The 24,897-nt window shown below is 51.3% G+C and overlaps 1 protein-coding gene across 4 annotated transcripts in view; it reads left to right on the top strand.

The window, feature by feature from the left end:
* Positions 1–24,897, top strand: part of PDE2A (phosphodiesterase 2A) — a 527,715-nt gene that overhangs the window by 496,188 nt on the left and 6,630 nt on the right. For all 4 annotated transcript variants that reach the window (XM_083170538.1, XM_083170534.1, XM_083170536.1 and 1 more), the window contains 12 exons: positions 854–966; positions 2,795–2,872; positions 3,532–3,654; positions 7,435–7,505; positions 9,740–9,862; positions 11,140–11,227; positions 11,321–11,368; positions 11,562–11,636; positions 13,520–13,619; positions 17,778–17,890; positions 21,523–21,561; positions 24,638–24,744. In XM_083170538.1, the coding sequence (XP_083026664.1) occupies positions 854–966; positions 2,795–2,872; positions 3,532–3,654; positions 7,435–7,505; positions 9,740–9,862; positions 11,140–11,227; positions 11,321–11,368; positions 11,562–11,636; positions 13,520–13,619; positions 17,778–17,890; positions 21,523–21,561; positions 24,638–24,744 (1,078 nt within the window). The remainder of the gene's footprint in view (positions 1–853; positions 967–2,794; positions 2,873–3,531; positions 3,655–7,434; positions 7,506–9,739; positions 9,863–11,139; positions 11,228–11,320; positions 11,369–11,561; positions 11,637–13,519; positions 13,620–17,777; positions 17,891–21,522; positions 21,562–24,637; positions 24,745–24,897) is intronic.

Genomic DNA, 24,897 nt, shown 5'->3' with positions numbered 1-24,897 from the left:
TTTCACAACAGCTGGAGCTGGTCTAAGGGGTACATTTACTTAGTGTTCTATTGAAGATGGGACGTTTCTCATAGCAACCAGTCAGAATCTACCTGTTATCTTCCAGTATACCTCCCAACGGTCCTGTGTTTCGCAGTACAGTTCCCGAATCTCAGCCAGGGTTGGCAGTGTCCTGTGGTGGTGGTGGACAGTTGAGAGCCCCCTGCCCAACATGAAGTGCACAGCGTCTACTCGGGGAGACAGAGGGGCTGGGGGCGTGGCCTCACAGGAGTGACGCGATTGCAGGGGCCCAGAATGGGAGGTACGAGAAGGTGCTAATTAGAATCTGATTGGTTGCTATGGGAAACATCCCATCTGCAATAGAACTCCCATCTAAGTAAGTTTACTCATGCCTTTTCATTGTGTCAACCTGTTGCCACTATCGACCTAACCACTGTAGACGTATAATTATTATGTCGACTCCTCCCAACAGAAGAGACAGAAATGCCAGGCGAGACATCAGATCAGGGGTCACCGCAGGGGTCGCCGCCGCCGGCCGCGTCACACTGTCCCGCGAGTATCGGATGTGCTCAGATTCCATCTTCATCTTATGTGCAGACTCCTGACACAGATCAGTCATAGCGATGGTTCTCAGATCCCACTATTGGGACACAGGGGCAGGACAGGTTTTCCAGATCTCCCTAGTGGAGCGCAGGTGTAGTCATTACTGGCGGACACATTGCAAAGATCTGTGCTGTCAGTAATAAATGTGCGTGTGTGTGTGTGCGTGTGTGTGTGTCCGTCCGTCCGTGTGTGTGTGTGTGTGTGTGTGCGTGTGTGTCAATGTGTAACTATTGCCGATTGTCTTCTACAGAGGTCATCGGTGTGGCGGAACTGGTCAACAAGATCAATGGCCCCGGTTTTACCAAGTTTGATGAGGACTTGGCCACGGCGTTCTCCATTTACTGCGGCATCAGCATCGCTCACGTAAGTGCCAGTCTCCAGCCATTGCGAGTACTCTCCTGCCCTGGAGTACCGATATTACCCAGAGTGCTCTCCTGCCCTGGAGTACCGATATTACCCAGAGTGCTCTCCTGCCCTGGAGTACCGATATTACCCAGAGTGCTCTCCTGCCCTGGAGTACCGATATTACCCAGAGTGCTCTCCTGCCCTGGAGTACCGATAGCACCCAGAGTACTCTCCTGCCCTGGAGTACCGATATTACCCAGAGTGCTCTCCTGCCCTGGAGTACCGATATTACCCAGAGTGCTCTCCTGCCCTGGAGTACCGATATTACCCAGAGTGCTCTCCTGCCCTGGAGTACCGATATTACCCAGAGTGCTCTCCTGCCCTGGAGTACCGATATTACCCAGAGTGCTCTCCTGCCCTGGAGTACCGCTATTACCCAGAGTGCTCTCCTGCCCTGGAGTACCGATATTACCCAGAGTGCTCTCCTGCCCTGGAGTACCGATATTACCCAGAGTGCTCTCCTGCCCTGGAGTACCGATATTACCCAGAGTGCTCTCCTCCCTGGAGTACCGATAGCACCCAGAGTACTCTCCTGCCCTGGAGTACCGATATTACCCAGAGTACTCTCCTGCCCTGGAGTACCCATATTACCCAGAGTGCTCTCCTCCCTGGAGTACCGATATTACCCAGAGTGCTCTCCTGCCCTGGAGTACCGATAGCACCCAGAGTACTCTCCTGCCCTGGAGTACCGATAGCACCCAGAGTACTCTCCTGCCCTGGAGTACCGATATTACCCAGAGTACTCTCCTGCCCTGGAGTACCGATATTACCCAGAGTACTCACCTGCCCTGGAGTACCGATATTACCCAGAGTGCTCTCCTGCCCTGGAGTACCGCTATTACCCAGAGTGCTCTCCTGCCCTGGAGTACCGCTATTACCCAGAGTGCTCTCCTGCCCTGGAGTACCGATATTACCCAGAGTGCTCTCCTGCCCTGGAGTACCGATATTACCCAGAGTGCTCTCCTGCCCTGGAGTACCGATATTACCCAGAGTACTCTCCTGCCCTGGAGTACCGATATTACCCAGAGTGCTCTCCAGCCCTGGAGTACCGATATTACCCAGAGTGCTCTCCAGCTCTGGAGTACCGATATTACCCAGAGTGCTCTCCTGCCCTGGAGTACCGATAGCACCAGAGTACTCTCCTGGCCTGGAGTACCGATATTACCCAGAGTGCTCTCCTGCCCTGGAGTACCGATAGCACCCAGAGTACTCTCCTGCCCTGGAGTACCGATATTACCCAGTGTGCTCTCCTGCCCTGGAGTACCGATATTACCCAGTGTGCTCTCCTGCGAGTACCGATATTACCCAGAGTGCTCTCCTGCCCTGGAGTACCGATAGCACCAGAGTACTCTCCTGGAGTACCGATATTACCCAGAGTGCTCTCCTGCCCTGGAGTACCGATATTACCCAGAGTACTCTCCTGCCCTGGAGTACCGATATTAACCAGAGTACTCTCCTGCCTTGGAGTACCGATATTACCCAGAGTACTCTCCTGCCCTGGAGTACCGCTATTACCCAGAGTACTCTCCTGCCCTGGAGTACCGATATTACCCAGAGTACTCTCCTGCCCTGGAGTACCGATATTACCCAGAGTACTCTCCTGGCCTGGAGTACCGATATTACCCAGAGTACTTCCAGGTCACGGGCTACTGCTATACCTCTGGCTCGTCCGGTGCTGTGAAGGACATGCTGGGATTTGTGGTCCCACAGCGGCTGATGAGCCTCAGGTTCCCCCGCCCCCATATCAGGAGACGCTGATGCTAATCTGTCCCTTTCTTCCCTGCAGTCGCTGCTGTATAAGCAGGTCCGAGAGGCGCAGTTCAGGAGTCACCTGGCCAATGAGATGATGATGTACCACATGAAGGTAGGTAACCTGTGGGGGTGCTGTGCACTCCTTAGACCACTAGGGGGCACCTCAGCAGAGCAATACGTTTTGGTTTGGCGTCAATGTCGACTGACATGTGGACCCACAAATACCCCAAAAAACTTGAAAAACTCAACTATTTGATTTTGACCTATCGCTAGTCATCTTCACATACTCATCCACTCCAGATAAAGATACACTACTGTATGTAGTCGCGTGTACACGGTGCAGTGTGACTGGGGGATACACAACCTGGCAGCGCTGTGGGAGTGTTGCTGATAGCACCGGCGATTCTCTCTTATCTCTGCGGCACATCTTCCATAATAAAGCAGTCTATGTATAATCTCCAGCAGATAACCGAGCCGTCTATCACCTGCACTGTGGCTGGAACAGATAATGATCGGTATTCGCTACGGAGGCGCTGGGCTGATCGCAGGGGTACAATGCACTGTACTCTGCCTGCATGTCCCGCCTCCGACCTCCGGAACCTCCGTATTTAGCGGAAAAGGAAATAAGATGGAATTGCAAATAATAAGTTATATATCTATATACACTGTATATGCACACTTGGGGTATATATAAACCATTAATGTTATGTGTCGCGGAGGGAGCGCGGTCCCTGGAATCGGCCACTTACACTCGCTGTTATTGATCTCTAGGTCTGCGAAGAGGAAACGAAGAAGTTACAGAGTAACGGGATCCTGCACATCTCCCAGATCGATCCAAACTTTGCTAATTTCTGCTATACTCCCCGATCTCTCCCCGAGGATGACACAACTATGGTGAGTGTGCAATACCCTCAGGAGCCTGTGACCTGTGCGGTGCCTCTGCAGTATAAGCTGTGCGGTGCCTCGGCAGCATAACCTGTGCGGTGCCTCTGTGGCATAACCTGCGCGGTGCCTCTGCGGTATAAGCTGTGCAGTGCTTTGGCAGCATAACCTGTGCGGTGCCTCTGTGGCATAACCTGCGCGGTGCCTCTGCGGCATAACCTGCGCGGTGCCTCGGCAGCATTACCTGTGCGGTGCCTCGGCAGCATAACCTGGGCGGTGCCTCTGCGGTATAACCTGCGCGGTGCCTCTGCGGCATGACCTGCGCGGTGCCTCTGCGGCATGACCTGCGCGGTGCCTCGGCAGCATGACCTGCGCGGTGCTTTGGCAGCATGACCTGCGCGGTGCCTTGGAAGCATAACCTGCGCGGTGCCTCGGCAGCATAACCTGCGCGGTGCCTCGGCAGCATAACCTGCTCGGTGCCTCGGCAGCATAACCTGCGCGGTGCTCAGCAGCATAACCTGTGCGGTGCTCGGCAGCATAACCTGTGCGGTGCTCGGCAGCGTGCGGTATGAGCAGCCGTTATCACGTGTGGCGGATCACAGAGACAGGATCGGTAATAAGGTCATTATTGGTTGTTGCTGGAGAACACCTGTATGGGAGTGACACAACATCTGTATGGGAGTGACACAACACCTGTATGGAAGTGACACAACACCTGTATGGGAGTGACACAACATCTGTATGGAAGTGACACAACACCTGTATGGGAGTGACACAACACCTGTATGGGAGTGACACAACACCTGTATGGGAGTGACACAACACCTGTATGGGAGTGACACAACACCTGTATGGGAGTGACACAACACCTGTATGGGAGTGACACAACACCTGTATGGGAGTGACACAACACCTGTATGGGAGTGACACAACACCTGTATGGGAGTGACGCAAAACCTGTATGGGAGTGACACAACACCTGTATGGGAGTGACACAACACCTGTATGGGAGTGACACAACACCTGTATGGAAGTGACGCAACACCTGTATGGGAGTGACACAACACCTGTAGTGACACAACACCTGTATGGGAGTGACGCAACACCTGTATGGGAGTGACGCAACACCTGTATGGGAGTGACGCAACACCTGTATGGGAGTGACGCAACACCTGTATGGGAGTGACGCAACACCTGTATGGGAGTGACGCAACACCTGTATGGGAGTGACGCAACACCTGTATGGGAGTGACGCAACACCTGTATGGGAGTGACGCAACACCTGTATGGGAGTGACACAACATCTGTATGGGAGTGACACAACATCTGTATGGGAGTGACACAACATCTGTATGGGAGTGACACAACACCTGTATGGGAGTGACACAACACCTGTATGGGAGTGACACAACACCTGTATGGGAGTGACACTACACCTGTATGGGAGTGACACAACACCTGTATGGGAGTGACACAACACCTGTATGGGAGTGACACAACACCTGTATGGGAGTGACACACCATCTGTATGGGAGTGACACAACACCTGTATGGGAGTGACACAACACCTGTATGGGAGTGACACAACACCTGTATGGGAGTGACACAACACCTGTATGGGAGTGACACAACACCTGTATGGGAGTGACACAACACCTGTATGGGAGTGACACAACACCTGTATGGGAGTGACACAACACCTGTATGGGAGTGACACTACCTGGTTACTGCAGCAACTAACAGGTGCAGCTGACCAGATACAATGTCGCCGCCCCAATGTGGCAGATGCTGACCAGTGATTGGCTCCTCCAGAACGTGACAGAATCCAGTTGTCCAGTCAGTCAGCCAATGGAAATATGTAATATACAGTTATATACCTGGTATAACAATGTGAGCACAGCCTTATACAGAAGGTATGGGGCCGTGCACACTAAACGTCACATTCTAGAAAAGATCATAGAAACATTGGTATTTATCTAATACATACAGGGGCCGATTCACACCTGCTCCTACATGTGCAAACACACGCAGCAAGCACTCTCGCCGGGGTGCTCATTGCCTGATTGGGGGGGAGGCATTTCGGGGTCATACAATATAGCCCGAGGGTCTGATGTGATCTCTTCGCTAATTTCCTTTGCTTTTGCGAGTGCACCAGAATTAGGCCCGGTATGTAAAGATGTCTCTGCTGCATCCTTACTATAGATATTATTGTGTCTCCTGGCAGAGAGACGCATCAGATTAGTACAATGTTATGTCAGAGAGGGTTCATCCCTCCTTCCGCGCACAGGGTTAAACCTGTAGGGGCTGGAAAGTGTCACTCGGAGGATGAATGTGCTCGGATCCCAGGGGCGAAGATCTTTACTTTTCAATTTGCAAAAAATCCCGGAGAGTTCTAGGTGTTAATTTATCACAGAGCTCAAAATGCCCTTTCCCCAGATGCAGACGTGACTGTATATAATCTCAGGGATCATATAACAGCTCAGAGCCACAGAACAGACTGTAAACAATACTGCACTCTAGTAATCTCTCATATTACTGCTGCAGTGTCTCTCTGCACTCTAGTAATCTCTCATATTACTGCTGTACGGTGTCTCTCTGCACTCTAGTAATCTCTCATATTACTGCTGTATGGTGTCTCTCTGCACTCTAGTAATCTCTCATATTACTGCTGTACAGTGTCTCTGCACTCTAGTAATCTCTCATATTACTGCTGTACGGTGTCTCTCTGCACTCTAGTAATCTCTCATATTACTGCTGTACGGTGTCTCTGCACTCTAGTAATCTCTCATATTACTGCTGTACGGTCTCTCTGCACTCTAGTAATCTCTCATATTACTGCTGTACGGTCTCTCTGCACTCTAGTAATCTCTCATATTGCTGCTGTACGGTGTCTCTCTGCACTCTAGTAATCTCTCATATTACTGCTGTACGGTGTCTCTCTGCACTCTAGTAATCTCTCATATTACTGCTGTACGGTGTCTCTCTGCACTCTAGTAATCTCTCATATTGCTGCTGTATGGTGTCTCTCTGCACTCTAGTAATCGCTCATATTGCTGCTGTACGGTGTCTCTCTGCACTCTAGTAATATCTCATATTACTGCTGTACGGTGTCTCTCTGCACTCTAGTAATCTCTCATATTGCTGCTGTACGGTCTCTCTGCACTCTAGTAATCTCTCTTATTACTGCTGTACAGTGTCTCTCTGCACTCTAGTAATCTCTCATATTACTGCTGTACGGTGTCTCTCTGCACTCTAGTAATCTCTCATATTACTGCTGTACGGTGTCTCTCTGCACTCTAGTAATCTCTCATATTGCTGCTGTACGGTGTCTCTCTGCACTCTAGTAATCTCTCATATTACTGCTGCAGTGTCTCTCTGCACTCTAGTAATCTCTCATATTACTGCTGTACGGTGTCTCTCTGCACTCTAGTAATCCCTCATATTGCTGCTGTACGGTGTCTCTCTGCACTCTAGTAATCTCTCATATTACTGCTGTACGGTGTCTCCCTGCACTCTAGTAATATCTCATATTGCTGCTGTACGGTGTCTCTCTGCACTCTAGTAATATCTCATATTACTGCTGTACGGTGTCTCTCTGCACTCTAGTAATCTCTCATATTACTGCTGCGCGGTGTCTCTCTGCACTCTGGTAATCTCTCATATTACTGCTGTACGGTGTCTCTCTGCACTCTAGTAATCTCTCATATTACTGCTGTACAGTTATGTATACATATACAGTAGTAATATAACTGTCTGTACATACCTGTGTATTGATACTTACCTCCCTTGCAGGCTACACTCAGTATGTTTGAGGACATGAGCTTTGTCAACAACTACAAGATAGATCGGACGACACTTATCAGGTTGGTTACTCCCATCCCCTGCTGATATTGGGGATATCTCCCCTGTGGGTTGGGGATCTCGGTCCCTGTGGGTTGGGGATCTCGTCCCAGTGGGTTGGGGATCTCACCTGCTGATGTTGGGGATATCTCCCCTGTGGGTTGGGGATCTTGCCCGCTGATGTTGGATATCTCCACTGCTGATGTTGGAGATCTCACCTGCTGATGTTGGGGATCTCACCTGCTGATGTTGGGGATCTCACCTGCTGATGTTGGGGATCTCACCTGCTGATGTTGGGGATCTTCTCACCTGCTGATGTTGGGGATCTTCTCACCTGCTGATGTTGGGGATATCTCCCCTGTGGGTTGGAGATCTTGCCCCGGTGGGTTGGGGATCTCGTCCCTGTGGGTTGGGGATCTCGTCCCCGTGGGTTGGGGTTCTTGCCCCGTGGGTTGGGGTTCTTGCCCCGGTGGGTTGGGGATATCTCCCCTGTGGGTTGGGGATCTCGCCCGCTGATGTTGGGGATCTCACCTGTTGATGTTGGAGATCTCACCTGCTGATGTTGGAGATCTCACCTGCTGATTTTGGGGATCTCACCTGCTGATGTTGGGGATCTCGCCCCTGTGGGTTGGGGATCTCACCTGCTGATGTTAGGGATCTCGTCCCTGTGGGTTGGAGATCTCACCTGCTGATGTTGGGTATCCCACCTGCTGATGTTGGGGATCTCAGCTGCTGATGTTGGGGATCTCACCTGCTGATGTTGGGGATCTCGTCCCTGTGGGTTGGGGATCTCACCTGCTGATGTTGGGGATCTTCTCACCTGCTGATGTTGGGGATATCTACCCTGTGGGTTGGAGATCTTGCCCCGGTGGGTTGGGGATCTCACCTGCTGATGTTGGGGATATCTCCCCTGTGGGTTGGGGATCTCGCCTGCTGATGTTGGGGATCTCACCTGCTGATGTTGGAGATCTCACCTGCTGATGTTGGAGATCTCACCTGCTGATGTTGGGGATCTCACCTGCTAATGTTGGGGATCTCGTCCCTGTGGGTTGGGGATCTCACCTGCTGATGTTAGGGATCTCGTCCCTGTGGGTTAGGGACCTCACCTGCTGATGTTGGAGATCTCACCTGCTGATGTTGGCGATCTCACCTGCTGATGTTAGGGATCTCGTCCTTGTGGGTTGGGGACCTCACCTGCTGATGTTGGGGATCTCACCTGCTGATGTTGGAGATCTCACCTGCTGATGTTGGAGATCTCACCTGCTGATGTTGGGGATCTCACCTGCTGATGTTGGGGATCTCGTCCCTGTGGGTTGGGGATCTCACCTACTGATGTTAGGGATCTCGTCCCTGTGGGTTGGGGACCTCACCTGCTGATGTTGGAGATCTCACCTGCTGATGTTGGCGATCTCACCTGCTGATGTTAGGGATCTCGTCCTTGTGGGTTGGGGACCTCACCTGCTGATGTTGGGGATCTCACCTGCTGATGTTGGAGATCTCACCTGCTGATGTTGGAGATCTCACCTGCTGATGTTGGGGATCTCACCTGCTGATGTTAGGGATCTCGTCCCTGTGGGTTGGGGACCTCACCTGCTGATGTTGGAGATCTCACCTGCTGATGTTGGCGATCTCACCTGCTGATGTTAGGGATCTCGTCCTTGTGGGTTGGGGACCTCACCTGCTGATGTTGGGGATCTCACCTGCTGATGTTGGAGATCTCACCTGCTGATGTTGGAGATCTCACCTGCTGATGTTGGGGATCTCACCTGCTGATGTTGGGGATCTCGTCCCTTTGGGTTGGGGATCTCACCTACTGATGTTAGGGATCTCATCCCTGTGGGTTGGGGACCTCACCTGCTGATGTTGGGGATCTCACCTGCTGATGTTGGGGATATCTCCCCTGAGGGTTGGGGATCTTGTCCCGGTGGGTTGGGGATCTCACCTGCTGATGTTGGGGATCTCGTCCGCTGATGTTGGAGATCTCACCTGCTGATGTTGGGGATCTCACCATCTCATCCCTGTGGGTTGGGGATCTCGTCCACTGATGTTGTTCCCTACAGAAATCTACATCTGCTGTCACACTGACCACACCCACTGCGACAGAGCAGGTGACCACAGCCTAATGTCGGTCTCTGTGTCAGTGCCACGCAGCAGTGTGACGTCCTCTGTAGTTCCCTGTGCTGCCGGCATGGTGCGTGTCAGGGGTACGGCAGTATACGTGGCTCACGCTGATTTTAGCTGTACTTTGTGTGCACAGGTTCTGCCTTATGGTGAAGAAGGGATACAGGGACCCGCCGTACCACAACTGGATGCATGCTTTCTCTGTGTCACACTTCTGCTATCTCCTCTACAAGAACCTGGAGCTCATCAATTACCTGGAGTACGTTCTGTCAGGTGTTGTAGTGAGTCGCACATCCAGCCTCTGACACTGGGGGGCGCCCTGCTACAGTCAGTCTATGGGAAGGAGGAAGCGGCTTGGCATCTTATACTGCTCCAGGGACCCACACACTGTACTGTACCGCACCTCGCTATATCTCAGTATCTCCACACACCTGTCTGTACTGTACTATGCCTCTCTATCCCACACACCTGTCTGTACTGTAATATGCCTCTCTATCCCACACACCTGTCTGTACTGTACTATGCCTCTCTATCCCAAAGTACCCCACACACCTGTCTGTACTGTACTATGCCTCTCTATCCCACAGTACCCCACACACCTGTCTGTACTGTACTATGTCTCTCTATCCCAAAGTACCCCACACACCTGTCTGTACTGTCTCTATCCCTCAGTACCCCTGCACACCCGTCTGTACTGTGTTGTGCCTCTCTATCCCTCAGTACCGCCACACACCTGTTTGTACTGTGCTGTGCCTCTCTATCCCTCAGTAACCCCACACACCTGTCTGTACTGTGCTGTGCCTCTCTATCCCTCAGTAACCCCACACACATGTCTGTACTGTGCTGTGCCTCTCTATCCCTCAGTAACCCCACACACCTGTCTGTACTGTGTTGTGCCTCTCTATCCCTCAGTACCCCCACACACCTGTTTGTACTGCGTTGTGCCTCTCTATCCCTCAGTACCCCCACACACCTGTCTGTACTGTGCTGTGCCTCTCTATCCCTCAGTACCCCCACACAACTGTCTGTACTGTGCTGTGCCTCTCTATCCCTCAGTAACCCCACACACCTGTCTGTACTGTGCTATGCCTCTCTATCCCTCATTATCTCCACACACCTGTCTGTACTGTACTGTGCCTCTCTATCCCTCAGTACCCCCGCACACCTGTCTGTACTGTGCGGTACCTCTCTATCCCTCAGTACCCACACACCTGTTTGTACTGTGCTGTGCCTCTCTATCCCTCAGTATCTCCACACACCTGTCTGTACTGTGCTGTGCCTCTCTATCCCTCAGTACCCCACACACCTGTCTGTACTGTACTATGCCTCTCTATCCCTCAGTAACCCCACACACCTGTCTGTACTGTGTTGTGCCTCTCTATCCCTCAGTATCTCCACACACCTGTCTGTACTGTACTATGCCTCTCTATCCCTCAGTAACCCCACCCACCTGTCTGTACTGTACCTCTCTATCCCTCAGTAACCCCACATGCTTCTGTATACTACAGGAGAGTAACTGTGTTTTCCTTCTTTCAGGGACATAGAGATTTTTGCCTTGTTTGTGTCCTGTATGTGCCACGACCTGGATCACAGGGGGACAAATAATTCCTTCCAGGTGGCGTCGGTGAGTTTCGGCTAGTGCTGACTGGTGTCCCCCTGTATTGTCCCCGTTTTCCTGGAATGTGGGGATCATTGCTGTAATTCTCTTTGTCTCTAGAAATCGGTGCTGGCGGCTCTGTACAGTTCAGAGGGGTCGGTGATGGAGGTAGGTGGCATCATCATCTGCCATTAATGCCCCCACAGGGGGTAACACACTGACACCTGTCTCAGAGATGGCTGGGATCTGCCCATAATGCTGGTCACATGACGCCAGGCCAGCCAATCTCCTTCATCTCACCCAGCCACGTTCTCCGAGGTCACAGGATCACCTGTAACATTCTGCTGCTTCTTCCCAACAGAGACATCACTTCGCCCAGGCCATCGCCATCCTCAACTCCCAGGGGTGTAATATATTCGAACAGTTCTCAAGAAAGGTAAAAATATATCTCTCATCCTATGTAATAAAAGACTAACACAGCTCCTCACCTCTATGGGGGAGATTCAAGTGCCCGCCAGCGACTACTAGATATGGCGCCCAACGGAGCAATTCAATTCATTACTGTTATGTTGTTCAAACTGGCATCTAGTGCGTGAATATTCTGGGAACCACATTGCCCCCGGAGCCTGCTGGGGGATCACCACCAAGTACCGTGTTTATATAATGCCTTAGTACACAGGTTCTCAAAGTCGGTCCTCAGGACCCCACACGGTGCATGTTCTGCAGGTCTCCTCGCAGAAAGTGTAGTAATTAGCTCCACCTGAAATGTGTCAGTGAGTAATGAGTGCACCTGCCGGGTGACCTGGGAAATGTGTCAGTGAGTAATGAGTGCACCTGTGCACCTGCCGGGTGACCTGAAATGTGTCAGTGAGTAATGAGTGCACCTATGCACCTGCCGGGTGACCTGGGAAATGTGTCAGTGAGTAATGAGTGCACCTGTGCACCTGCCGGGTGACCTGGGAAATGCGTCAGTGAGTAATGAGTACACATGTGCACCTGCCGGGTGACCTGGGAAATGCGTCAGTGATTAATGAGTGCACCTGCCGGGTGACCTGGGAAATGTGTCAGTGAGTAATGAGTGCACCTGTCGGGTGACCTGGGAAATGCGTCAGTGATTAATGAGTGCACCTGCCGGGTGACCTGGAAAGCGCGGACTGTGTGGGGTCCTGAGGACCGAGTTTGAGCACCCCTGCCGTAGTATAATAATCCAGCTGTTCAGAAAGGTGACTGTAAGGAGCATGTGACATATTCCTGGCGGTACGGGCCGTTGATTAGACCGCCGTCCTCTGGGGGCCCATCTGACGCTGCAGCTGTCTATGGGAAGCTGGGAGATGTACTTTGTGTGATTGTCACGCCTGGCGCTGCCTTGTTCTGCCAGCGCAGCAGACGGCTCTGTTGCTGGATGGGCACAGCTGGGGCGGGTGTTATGTGTTTGTGCTGTGTCGTGCCGTCTCTGGGGGGGTACAGCAGACGAGGACAGCTCTGGCTTGTAGAAGTAATTAAGATAATTAGAGTCATGTTCCAGAGTGCGGCACAGATGCATTTGTCCGGCATCACTGCAAACACATAACAACTTTACTAAGCGGGCACACAAGGGAGCCCTGCGGACTGGGCACGCGGGGGGGCGGGGGGGGGGGGGGGGTTGTTGATTAGTGTAGCCTCTGTCCCGCTGCGGAGTTCTGTATTATGAGGTATTGCTTTATTTTACTACTTATTAGAAGCCTGACTAAATGACGGCTTCTGCCATATACTTTCACTTTGAGCTGTGACAGTTTTTCACCCACAAACTATCCACTCCACCCCCAGTCCCTATCTGATCCTACCTCCGATATGTCACAGCTCCCTCTCTGCATATCCAGCAATTGTCTTCACTTTCTGTTGTGACCTCTTTTAGCACACAAAGGAGTAAATTGGTCTGTCGAGTGGACTTTGGTCACTGGTGGTACTTTAGGGTTAGTTATCCGTGTGGGATGCAGTTAAAATCCCGGCGTTCAGAATCCCGACCGCCGAAATCCCGACACTTTCTCCCTCCGTGGGTGTCCACGACACCCTGGAGGGAGAATAAATTAGCGTGCCGAGCGCAGCGAGCCCGCAAGGGGGGGCGATCCACGTCCCCCCCTTGTCGGGATTTCGGCGGTCGGGATTCCGGCGTCGGGATTTTGAACACCGGGGTCCCGACCGCCGGGATTTCATACTGAATCCATCCGTGTATGTAATCCACCACCGCCCGCCATAGTGTGTAGGGCTGTGTTTAGCGCGGGTGATGCTGTTGTCATGGCGATGTTAGTAAATGTCACTGTCTTGTGGTGATTCCTGCAGGATTACCAGAGGATGCTGGATCTGATGCGGGAAATTATCCTGGCCACGGACCTGGCGCATCATTTACGCATCTTTAAAGAGCTTCAGAAAATGGCAAATGGTAAGAAGAGCTCCCCCTGCTGGTGCTGCAGCAGATTACACTCACTCAGTGTAACACAGAGGGGGATTGCATCTGGAGAACACGGCACGACTTTAGGGGAGTGGTGTCCCCTTGGGAAACCCTGCAGGGGACCACTCTCATGTACAGGTCCATTTGTGTCCATACCCCCTGCAAACGCAATAGCTGGCCCCATCTGTCCCAACCTGACGTGCACGTTCCTCTCGTACAGCGCTGTGGTCAATATACTAGGGCCTGATTCAGTCCTGCGGGTATACGCAGCCTAGTGAACAGGAATCCCGACATGTCAAAAATGTCACCATGCATTATGCATTAAGCCAACATAATTTTTTTTTTGACACAATTTCAAATGTCAACATTTACAATGTTGATTTGCAAAAAAGTCGACATTGTGTTTTTTTTTATAGTTTTTGGTGTCTATGTCGACATGTATATGTACCGCGTCTCCTCTATTGGCGCGCTCCTCGCGGCACCGTTATATTCTTCCTCTATACCCACTGGGATGGTAAAGTATGTACAAGTGGGTTTTATAAAAAAAAAAAATGAATGAAAAACTAATGTCTACTTTTTGGTATGTCGACATTGTAATAGTAGAAATTTTTATTGTGTCTCCATTTTGTCCATAATCATACTTGCCTACCTTGATAGTCTCCCCCCGGGAGAAGCCCGGAGAGGACACTCTCAGCAGCTGTTTCCGGGGGCGGGGCTTGTCGTCATTAAGCCCCACCCCCATTCTGGTAAATGCCGCCATTCACAGCTCTAAGGGAAGGGAGGTGGCGTTTTTCGGAACTCTCCTGGCCGTTCTGGGAGGGGAGGTAAGGATGGGTATCAGGCATGTTAACATTTTGAATGTGTCGGTATTTTGACTGTCGGTAATCATCTGGCACCTGTAGAAAGTAGCAGCCAATCAGCTCCGAGTCCCATGTTACAAGCTGTGTATGAAAATGACAGGTGCTGGTTAATACTTTATCTCTCTCCACCTTATCAGTCTCCAAGGCTTTGTACAAGGGGTATGGATCATTAGATCACCAGCATGTTGGTCGACACCATTAGGTCGACATACAGGAAGGTCGACATGACTTTAGGTCGATATGGGTTCAGTTGACAGGGTTCATTAGGTTGACAGTCAAAAGGTCGACATGGGGTTTTTAAAAATGTTGACCTAATCCATGTCAAACTAAAGTCATGTCAACATTGCTGCATGTTGACCTAAAATGCATTTCAACCTGATGACTGTCGACCAACATGCTTGTGACCCAATGACCGTTTCCCAGTACAAGTCACCTGTGCTTAAGCATGGATTTCCTTTGGGGGACCTGAGGACCGAGTTTGGGAACCATTGGCCAATACTGTCCACACACCAGAGCGAACAGGGGAACAAGGGGGAATTCCACCTGTATAGGATGTGTCTCTGTGTGTGCGTTCTGTGAGCACATGATGAGGAGGCTGCTGTCAGTAGCAATGTATCATCACATCAGGGGCGAAATGTAATAGAGTGCGATTTTTTAGACATGTGCGATTTTTGGTCAAAAACGGCCGAAATCGCACATTTTCCGAAAATCGCACATTTAATAGGTTGAAAATCGCGGTAAAAAATCGCACTTTTTACCGCGAAATCGCACTTTTAGAAGTGCGATTTTTAGTCACATTTCAATTCGCATCCAGATGTTTTCCCATTATAAAGTATACAACTCGCAAATGTAATAGGGTGCGATTTTTGGTCAATGTTACCAAAAATCGCAAAAAAAATAGACCAGGTTCTGACAGGCGAATTTGACAGAACCATGCACAGATCATTGAGATCTGTGCATGGTTCTGTTAATAAAAATGTGTAAAAGTGTTTTTATAAAAAAAAAAACGGCGTGGGGTCCCCCCTCCTAAGCATAACCAGCCCCGGGCTCATTGAGCCGGACCTGGTTCCAAAAATACGGGGGACAAAAAGCATAGGGGTCCCCCGTATTTCTGAAACCAGCCCCGGACTCTTGGACCGGTCCTGGTTCCAAAAATACGGGGGACAAAAAATCTGGGGGTCCCCCGTATTTTGAAACCAGCACCGGGCTCCAACAGCCCGCGGTGTCATGCCACAGCCGGGGGACACTTTTTATACAAGGTCCCCCGGCCAAAACATGAGCACCGTGGCTGGTCAGCCTTGGACGGGGTACCTGGAGGAGTGGGGACCCCCCAATAAAGGGGTCCCCCCCCCCAGGCTTCACCCGTCCAGGGCTGAAGCCCGGGGCTGTCACCGGCGTCCGTGGCCAGTGGACGCCGGCCTGATAGGGTTAAATCCATCATACATATCATTACATTGCTTTTTACCGGCGAACTACAAGTGCCAGCAGACCTCCCCCGCATGCTGGGACTTGGAGAACCACAAGTCCCAGCATGCAGGGCATTAATGGGCCCGCTGGGACTTGTAGTCCACCTGTAAAAAGAATGTTTATAAAAAACACACACACAGAGAAGTACAAGTTTATTACACACACACCTCAATTTTACACCAGCGTTACTTACCATTCCTGAGCTACAGTATGCGTCTCCATGGAGACGCATAGCTCAGCCAATCAGGACTGAGCTATGCGTCTCCATGGAGACGCATACTGTAGCTCAGCCAATCACGCTCTCAGCCTCTGTAGCACTGGGACAGAGCTACAGAAGCTACGGAGAAAGCCGGTGACAGGCAACGGAGAAAGCGGTTCTCCCCGCTGCCTGTCAGTGCGGGGGGAGCCGGCTGTAAAGCAGCCAGACCAGCGCTGGATCCAGGAATGGTAAGTATGCTGGTGTAAAATTGAGGTGTGTGTGTGTAATAAACTTGTACTTCTCTGTGTGTGTGTTTTTTATAAACATTCTTTTTACAGGTGGACTACAAGTCCCAGCGGGCCCATTAATGCCCTGCATGCTGGGACTTGTGGTTCTCCAAGTCCCAGCATGCGGGGGAGGTCTACTGGCACTTGTAGTTCGCCGGTAAAAAGCAATGTAATGATATGTATGATGGATTTAACCCTATCAGGCCGGCGTCCACTGGCCACGGACGCCGGTGACAGCCCCGGGCTTCAGCCCTGGACGGGTGAAGCCTGGGGGGGGGGGACCCCTTTATTGGGGGGGTCCCCACTCCTCCAGGTACCCCGTCCAAGGCTGACCAGCCACGGTGCTCATGTTTTGGCCGGGGGACCTTGTATAAAAAGTGTCCCCCGGCTGTGGCATGACACCGCGGGCTGTTGGAGCCCGGTGCTGGTTTCAAAATACGGGGGACCCCCAGATTTTTTGTCCCCCGTATTTTTGGAACCAGGACCGGTCCAAGAGTCCGGGGCTGGTTTCAGAAATACGGGGGACCCCTATGCTTTTTGTCCCCCGTATTTTTGGAACCAGGTCCGGCTCAATGAGCCCGGGGCTGGTTATGCTTAGGAGGGGGGACCCCACGCCGTTTTTTTTTTAACTTTTTTTTTTTTGCACAAAAGCGCATTTATAAAAATGCGCACATTTTCATGACTGAAAATGCGCACATTTTCATGACTAAAAATCGCGGCAAATCGCATTTTTTTGCCGCTAATTCGCATCTCATTACATATGCGATTTCGCGGCAAAAAATGCGATTTTTAAAGGTGCGATTTGGTGCGATTTTTTTTTAGTCTAAAAAATCGCACCCTATTACATTTCGCCCCAGGAATGTATATTCCATTGGTTGTTACACATCGCTCCCTAGTGGTCGCTGTGAGTACTGCAAAAACAACAAATAAAGTGGAAAGCAACAGGGTTATTCTGTGTGGGCAATGTCCGCGCTGTCACCATCCTCCGTCATAGAGGTACAGCTGCGGCTATCACATTGGTTACATTACTCCCCATACACAAAGCTTTCTTATAAATGATTTAGTTATATTTTGTTAAAGCTCTTCCACCTGACAATATACAGTAGCAGCCGATATATTATTATTATTATTATTATTATTATTATTATAGTGGAGTTCACAGAGCAGATATTGTGAGTACCCCTCCTGGGTGAGGTTCAGTCCCGTTGGTATACAAAGCGATGTCTTGGGACGGCGTGATTTTTCCCCTATATAAATACGTTTTCTGGGTGGTAAATGTTAAGATGTTGCCTGTGGGAATCCGCTTCTGTATTATTCCCTGTACGTTCTGTTACAGACGGTTATGATCCCAAAAACAAACATCACCACAACCTGCTGCTGTGTCTCCTCATGACGTCATGTGACCTCTCTGACCAAACTAAAGGCTGGAAAACCACCAAAAAGATCGCGGTGAGTCCTGGGCGGGGGGGCGTTCTATGGGGAAGAGACACCGTACGTGCACGATGAAGAGTTATATGACGTACGGGATGATTAGGCACGCAGCAATATAAGAGTCTCTGGGTTTGGGGGATGAGTGCTTTGTAGTCAGAGTGGTTGGCCTATCAGAAGCTAGGTGGGAGTGCGGTTATCTTTGGGGTATATAAAGCTAATCTGAATGTGGCCACTTTCCTTTTTTCACCGGAATCTCACCCACCCTCCATAATTTTTCTTTGTCTCGGTTCAATTACAATTTGGCATTTCCTTTTGAATTCAGATGTCCGCATTATGTCAGAGTAAAGGGTGAGGGGCAGCTTATGTCTGTCGCCAGATGGGGCAGTTAGGTCGCCACCATGTTACATCACTTCGGGCGTTTCAGTCGCCTCCATTTTGTACCTTAGTTGTTAGACGCCTTCCTTGCCAAACCTTACCAACAGGGTCATTCCATCTTAATGAATATTCTGTGCTGCTGGGGACCCTGCTCCTCCCACTATATAACTCTCAGTCTGTGGCTTCCTGCTGCCCCCATTCCCCTCCTCACATCATGTCACTGCCCCTGTCACATGCAGCCCTGTCCTCACTGACACATCCCTCATCTCCTGATATACTCTGTGCTGCTGGGGACCCTGCTCCTCCCACTATATAACTCTCAGTCTGTGGCTTCCTGCTGCCCCCATTCCCCTCCTCACATCATGTCACTGCCCCTGTCACATGCAGCCCTGTCCTCACTGACACATCACGCATCTCCTGATATACTCTGTGCTGCTGGGGACCCTGCTCCTCCCACTATATAACTCTCAGTCTGTGGCTTCCTGCTGCCTCCATTCCCCTCCTCACATCATGTCACTGCGCCTGTCACATGCAGCCCTGTCCTCACTGACACATCACGCATCTCCTGATATACTCTGTGCTGCTGGGACCCTACTCCTCCCACTATATAACTATCAGTCCGTGACTTCCTGCTGCCTCCATTTCCCTCCTCACATCCTGTCACTGCCCCTGTCACATGCAGCCCTGTCCTCACTGACACATCCCTCATCTCCTGATATACTCTGTGCTGCTGGGGGACCCTGCTCCTCCCACTATATAACTCTCAGTCTGTGGCTCCCTGCTGCCTCCATTCCCCTCCTCACATCATGGCACTGCCCCTGTCACATGCAGCCCTGTCCTCACTGACACATCACGCATCTCCTGATATACTCTGTGCTACTGGGGACCCTGCTCCTCTCACTATATAACTATCAGTCTGTAGCTTCCTGCTGCCTCCATTCCCCTCCTCACATCCTGTCACTGCCCCTGTCACATGCAGCCCTGTCCTCACTGACACATCCCTCATCTCCTGATATACTCTGTGCTGCTGGGGGACCCTGCTCCTCCCACTATATAACTCTCAGTCTGTGGCTCCCTGCTGCCTCCATTCCCCTCCTCACATCATGGCACTGCCCCTGTCACATGCAGCCCTGTCCTCACTGACACATCCCTCATCTCCTGATATACTCTGTGCTGCTGGGGACCCTGCACCTCCCACTATATAACTCTCAGTCTGTGGCTTCCTGCTGCCTCCATTCCCCTCCTCACATCATGTCACTGCCCCTGTCACATGCAGCCCTGTCCTCTCTGACACATCCCTCATCTCCTGATATACTCTGTGCTGCTGGGGACCCTGCACCTCCCACTATATAACTCTCAGTCTGTGGCTTCCTGCTGCCTCCATTCCCCTCCTCACATCATGTCATTACCCCTGTCACATGCAGCCCTGTCCTCACTGACACATCACTCCTCTCCTGATATACTCTGTGCTGCTGGGGACCCTGCACCTCCCACTATATAACTCCCAGTCTGTGGCTTCCTGCTGCCTCCATTCCCCTCCTCACATCATGTCACTGCCCCTGTCACATGCAGCCCTGTCCTCACTGACACATCACGCATCTCCTGATATACTCTGTGCTGCTGGGGACCCTACTCCTCCCACTATATAACTCTCAGTCTGTGGCTTCCTGCTGCCTCCATTCCCCTCCTCACATCATGTCACTGCGCCTGTCACATGCAGCCCTGTCCTCACTGACACATCACGCATCTCCTGATATACTCTGTGCTGCTGGGACCCTACTCCTCCCACTATATAACTATCAGTCCGTGACTTCCTGCTGCCTCCATTTCCCTCCTCACATCCTGTCACTGCCCCTGTCACATGCAGCCCTGTCCTCACTGACACATCCCTCATCTCCTGATATACTCTGTGCTGCTGGGGGACCCTGCTCCTCCCACTATATAACTCTCAGTCTGTGGCTCCCTGCTGCCTCCATTCCCCTCCTCACATCATGGCACTGCCCCTGTCACATGCAGCCCTGTCCTCACTGACACATCACGCATCTCCTGATATACTCTGTGCTACTGGGGACCCTGCTCCTCTCACTATATAACTATCAGTCTGTAGCTTCCTGCTGCCTCCATTCCCCTCCTCACATCCTGTCACTGCCCCTGTCACATGCAGCCCTGTCCTCACTGACACATCCCTCATCTCCTGATATACTCTGTGCTGCTGGGGGACCCTGCTCCTCCCACTATATAACTCTCAGTCTGTGGCTCCCTGCTGCCTCCATTCCCCTCCTCACATCATGGCACTGCCCCTGTCACATGCAGCCCTGTCCTCACTGACACATCCCTCATCTCCTGATATACTCTGTGCTGCTGGGGACCCTGCACCTCCCACTATATAACTCTCAGTCTGTGGCTTCCTGCTGCCTCCATTCCCCTCCTCACATCATGTCACTGCCCCTGTCACATGCAGCCCTGTCCTCTCTGACACATCCCTCATCTCCTGATATACTCTGTGCTGCTGGGGACCCTGCACCTCCCACTATATAACTCTCAGTCTGTGGCTTCCTGCTGCCTCCATTCCCCTCCTCACATCATGTCACTACCCCTGTCACATGCAGCCCTGTCCTCACTGACACATCACTCCTCTCCTGATATACTCTGTGCTGCTGGGGACCCTGCACCTCCCACTATATAACTCCCAGTCTGTGGCTTCCTGCTGCCTCCATTCCCCTCCTCACATCATGTCACTGCCCCTGTCACATGCAGCCCGGTCCTCACTGACACATCACTTATCTCCTGATATACTCTGTGCTTCTGGGGACCCTGCTCGTCCCACTATATAACTCTCAGTCTGTGGCTTCCAGCTGCCTCCATTCCCCTCCTCGCATCATGTCACTGCCCCTGTCACATGCAGCCCTGTCTTCACTGACACATCACTCATCTCCTGATATACTCTGTGCTGCTGGGGACCCTGCTCCTCCCACTATATAACTCTCAGTCTGTGGCGCCCTGCTGCCCCCATTCCCCTCCTCACATCATGTCACTGCCCCTGTCACATGCAGCCCGGTCCTCACTGACACATCCCTCATCTCCTGATATACTCTGTGCTGCTGGGGACCCTGCTCCTCCCACTGTATAGCTCTCAGTCTGTGGCTTCCTGCTGCCTCCATTCCCCTCCTCACATCATGTCACTGCCCAGCATCAGATTAGGCCCAGAATGGATTCTAGGTTTTATTTAAATGGAAATTGAAATAACCAGATTCATTGTTTTATTTCTTTTGTAGGAGCTGATTTACAAAGAATTCTTCTCTCAGGGAGACCTGGTAAATAGATTGTACCTCCCCCTGTGTGTGCCTGGAATATACACTGTTTGTGACAGATTATACCTCCCCATGTTTGTGACAGATTATACCTCCCCCTGTGTATGTGAGAGATTATACCTCGCCCCGTGTGTGACAGATTATACCTCCCCCTGTGTGTGACCAGACTATCTCTCTCTCTGTTTGTGACCGGACTATACCTCCCCCTTTTTGTGACCTGAATATACCTCCCCTGTGTGTGACAGATTATACCTCCCCGTGTGTGACAGGATTATGACTCCTCCTGTGTGACAGGATTATACCTCCCCCTGTGTGTGACAGATTATACCTCCCCCTGTGTGTGACAGATTATACCTCCCCCTGTGTGTGACAGATTATACCTTCCCGTGTGTGACCGATTATACATGCCCCAGTGTGTGACCGGATTATACCTCTTCTTGTGTGTGACCAGATTATACCTCCTCCTATGTGTTCCCCCTGTGTGACCAGATTATACATTCCCCTGTGTGTGTGACCATATTATACCTCCATCTGTGTGTGACAGATTATACATTGCTCTGTGTGTGTGACCGGATTATACCTCCATCTGTGTGTGACCAGATTATACCTCCCCCTCATGTGAGACAGACTAAACCTCCCCCTGTGTGTGACAGATTATATATGCCCCTCTGTGCAACCGGATTATACCTCCCCCTGTGTGATCCCCTTGTGTGTGACCGGATTATACATTCCACCCGTGTGGGGCAAATTACACCTCCCCCTGTGTGTGACAGATTATACATTCTCCTCATGTGAGACAGATTACACCTCCCCCTGTGTATGACAGGATTATACCTCCCCCTGTGTGTGACAGATTATACATGCCCCTGTGTGTGTCCAGATTATAGCCCCCCTGTTTATGACATATTATACCTCCCCATGTTTGTGACAGATTGTACCTGCCCTTGTGTGTGACCAGATTATACCTCCCCTTGTGTGTGACAGATTATACCTCCCCCTGTGTGTGACCAGACTATATCTCCCCGTGTGTGACCTGACTATAACTCCTCCTGTGTGTGACAGATTATACATTCTCCTCATGTGAGACAGATTATACCTCCCCCTGTGTGTGTGTGTGACCGGACTATACCTCCCCGTGTGTGACCTGACTATACCTCCCCCTGTGTGTGACAGATTATACTTCCCCCTGTGTGTGACAGATTATACATTCCTCTGTGTGTGTAACCGGATTATACCTCCATCTGTGTGTGACTGGATTATACCTCCCCCACGTGTGAGACAGATTAAACCTCCCCGTGTGTGACAGATTATACATGCCCCTGTGTGTGACTAGTTTATACCTCCCCCTGTGTGTTCCCCGTGTTTGACCATATTATACCTCCCCCTATGTGTTCCCCCTGTGTGTGACTGGATTATACCTCCCCCCGTGTGTGGCAGATTATGCATGCCCTTGTGTGAGACCGGACTATACCGCCCCCTGTGTGTGACAGAATGCACCCCCCCCTGTGTGTGACAGATGGCACACCCCCTGTGTGTGACAGATTATACCTCACCCTTTGTGTGACAGTTTACACCTCCTCCTGTGTGTGACAGGATTATACCTCCCCCTGTGTGTAACAGGATTATACCTCCCCCTGTGTGTGACCGGATTACTCCACCCCGTGTGTGACCGGATTACTCCACCCCCTGTGTGTGACCGGATTACTCCACCCCCTGTGTGTGACCGGATTACTCCACCCCCTTTGTGACAGAGTTCGCCCCCCCTGTGTCTCACAGATTACTCCTCCCCCTGTGTGTGACAGATTATACCTCCCCCTGTGTATCATAGATTGCTCCTCCCCCTGTGTGTCAGATTACTCCTTCCCCTGTGTGTCACAGGTTACACATCCCCTGTGTGTCACAGATTATACCTCCCCCTGTGTGTGTCAGATTGCTCCTTCCCCTGTGTGTCACAGGTTACACATCCCCTGTGTGTCACAGATTATACCTCCCCCTGTGTGTGTCAGATTGCTCCTTCCCCTGTGTGTCACAGATTGCTCCTCCCCCTGTGTGTCACAGGTTACACCTCCCCTGTGTGTGATCGGACTATACCTCCCCGTGTGTGACCTGACTATACCTCCCCCTGTGTGTGACCGGATTATACCTCTTCTTGTGTGTGACCGGATTATACATTCCTCTGTGTGTGTAACCAGATTATACCTCCATCTGTGTTTGTGACCGGATTATACATGCCCCTGTGTGTGACCGGATTATACATTCCTCTGTGTGTGTGACAGGATTTTACCTCCCCCTCATGTGAGACAGATTAAACCTCCCACAGTGTGTGGCAGATTATACATGACCCTGTGTGTGACTGGTTTATACCTCCCCCCGTATGTTCCCCCTCTGTGTGACAGGATTATACCTCCCCCCTGTGTGTGACAGATTATACATCCCCCTGTGTTTGACAGATTACTCCTCCCCCTGTGTGTGACCGGATTACTCCACCGCCTGTGTGTGACGGATTACACCCCCCCTGTGTGTGACAGATTACTCCTATCCCTGTGTGTGACAGATTGCTCCTCCCCCTGTGTGTCACAGATTGCTCCTCCCCCTGTGTGTCACAGGTTACACCTCCCCCTGTGTGTCACAGATTATACCTCCCCCTGTGTGTGTCAGATTATACCCCTCGTGTGTGCCAGATTGCTCCTCCACTGTGTGTGACCGATTACACCTCCCCCTGTGTGTGACAGATTACACCTCCCCCTGTGTGTGACAGATTACAAACCCCCCCCCCCCAGTGTGTGACCAGTCCAGGAAGGAGCACTACCTACCACCTGCATAGGAAGGGGCACTACCTACCACCAGCCTAGGAAGAGGCACTACCTACCACCAGCGTAGGAAGGGGGCTGGGCACTACCTTCCACCAGCCTAGGAAGGGGCACTACCTTCCACCAGCCTAGGAAGGGGCACTACCTACCACCAGCCTAGGAAGGGGCACTGCCTCCTGCCAGCGTAGACAGACCCTACTCCGTGTGAGTGTGACCCGTGGACTACATATAGTTGGAGTGAGGCAATGACCGTGTTTTGTCTTTTGCAGGAGAAAGCAATGGGGAACCGGCCCAGTGAGATGATGGATCGCGAGAAGGCCTACATCCCGGAACTACAGATCAGCTTCATGGAGCACATCGCCATGCCAATCTACAAGTGAGTCCCAATGACATCATAGTGACATCAGCTCTGCAGTTGTCATCATTCATATAATGTTATTCCCTTATTATTAGTATTAGTATCCACTTATTATTCTCTCCTACCCCTGTGATTGCTCCTCACTGCCATCAGCAAGTTTGTATACACTTC

The sequence above is a fragment of the Crinia signifera genome, chromosome 2 (genome assembly GCF_055691185.1).
Source record: "Crinia signifera chromosome 2, ASM5569118v1, whole genome shotgun sequence".
Classification (NCBI taxonomy): Eukaryota; Metazoa; Chordata; class Amphibia; order Anura; family Myobatrachidae; genus Crinia; species Crinia signifera.
This window is presented reverse-complemented; position numbering and strand designations above follow the sequence as displayed.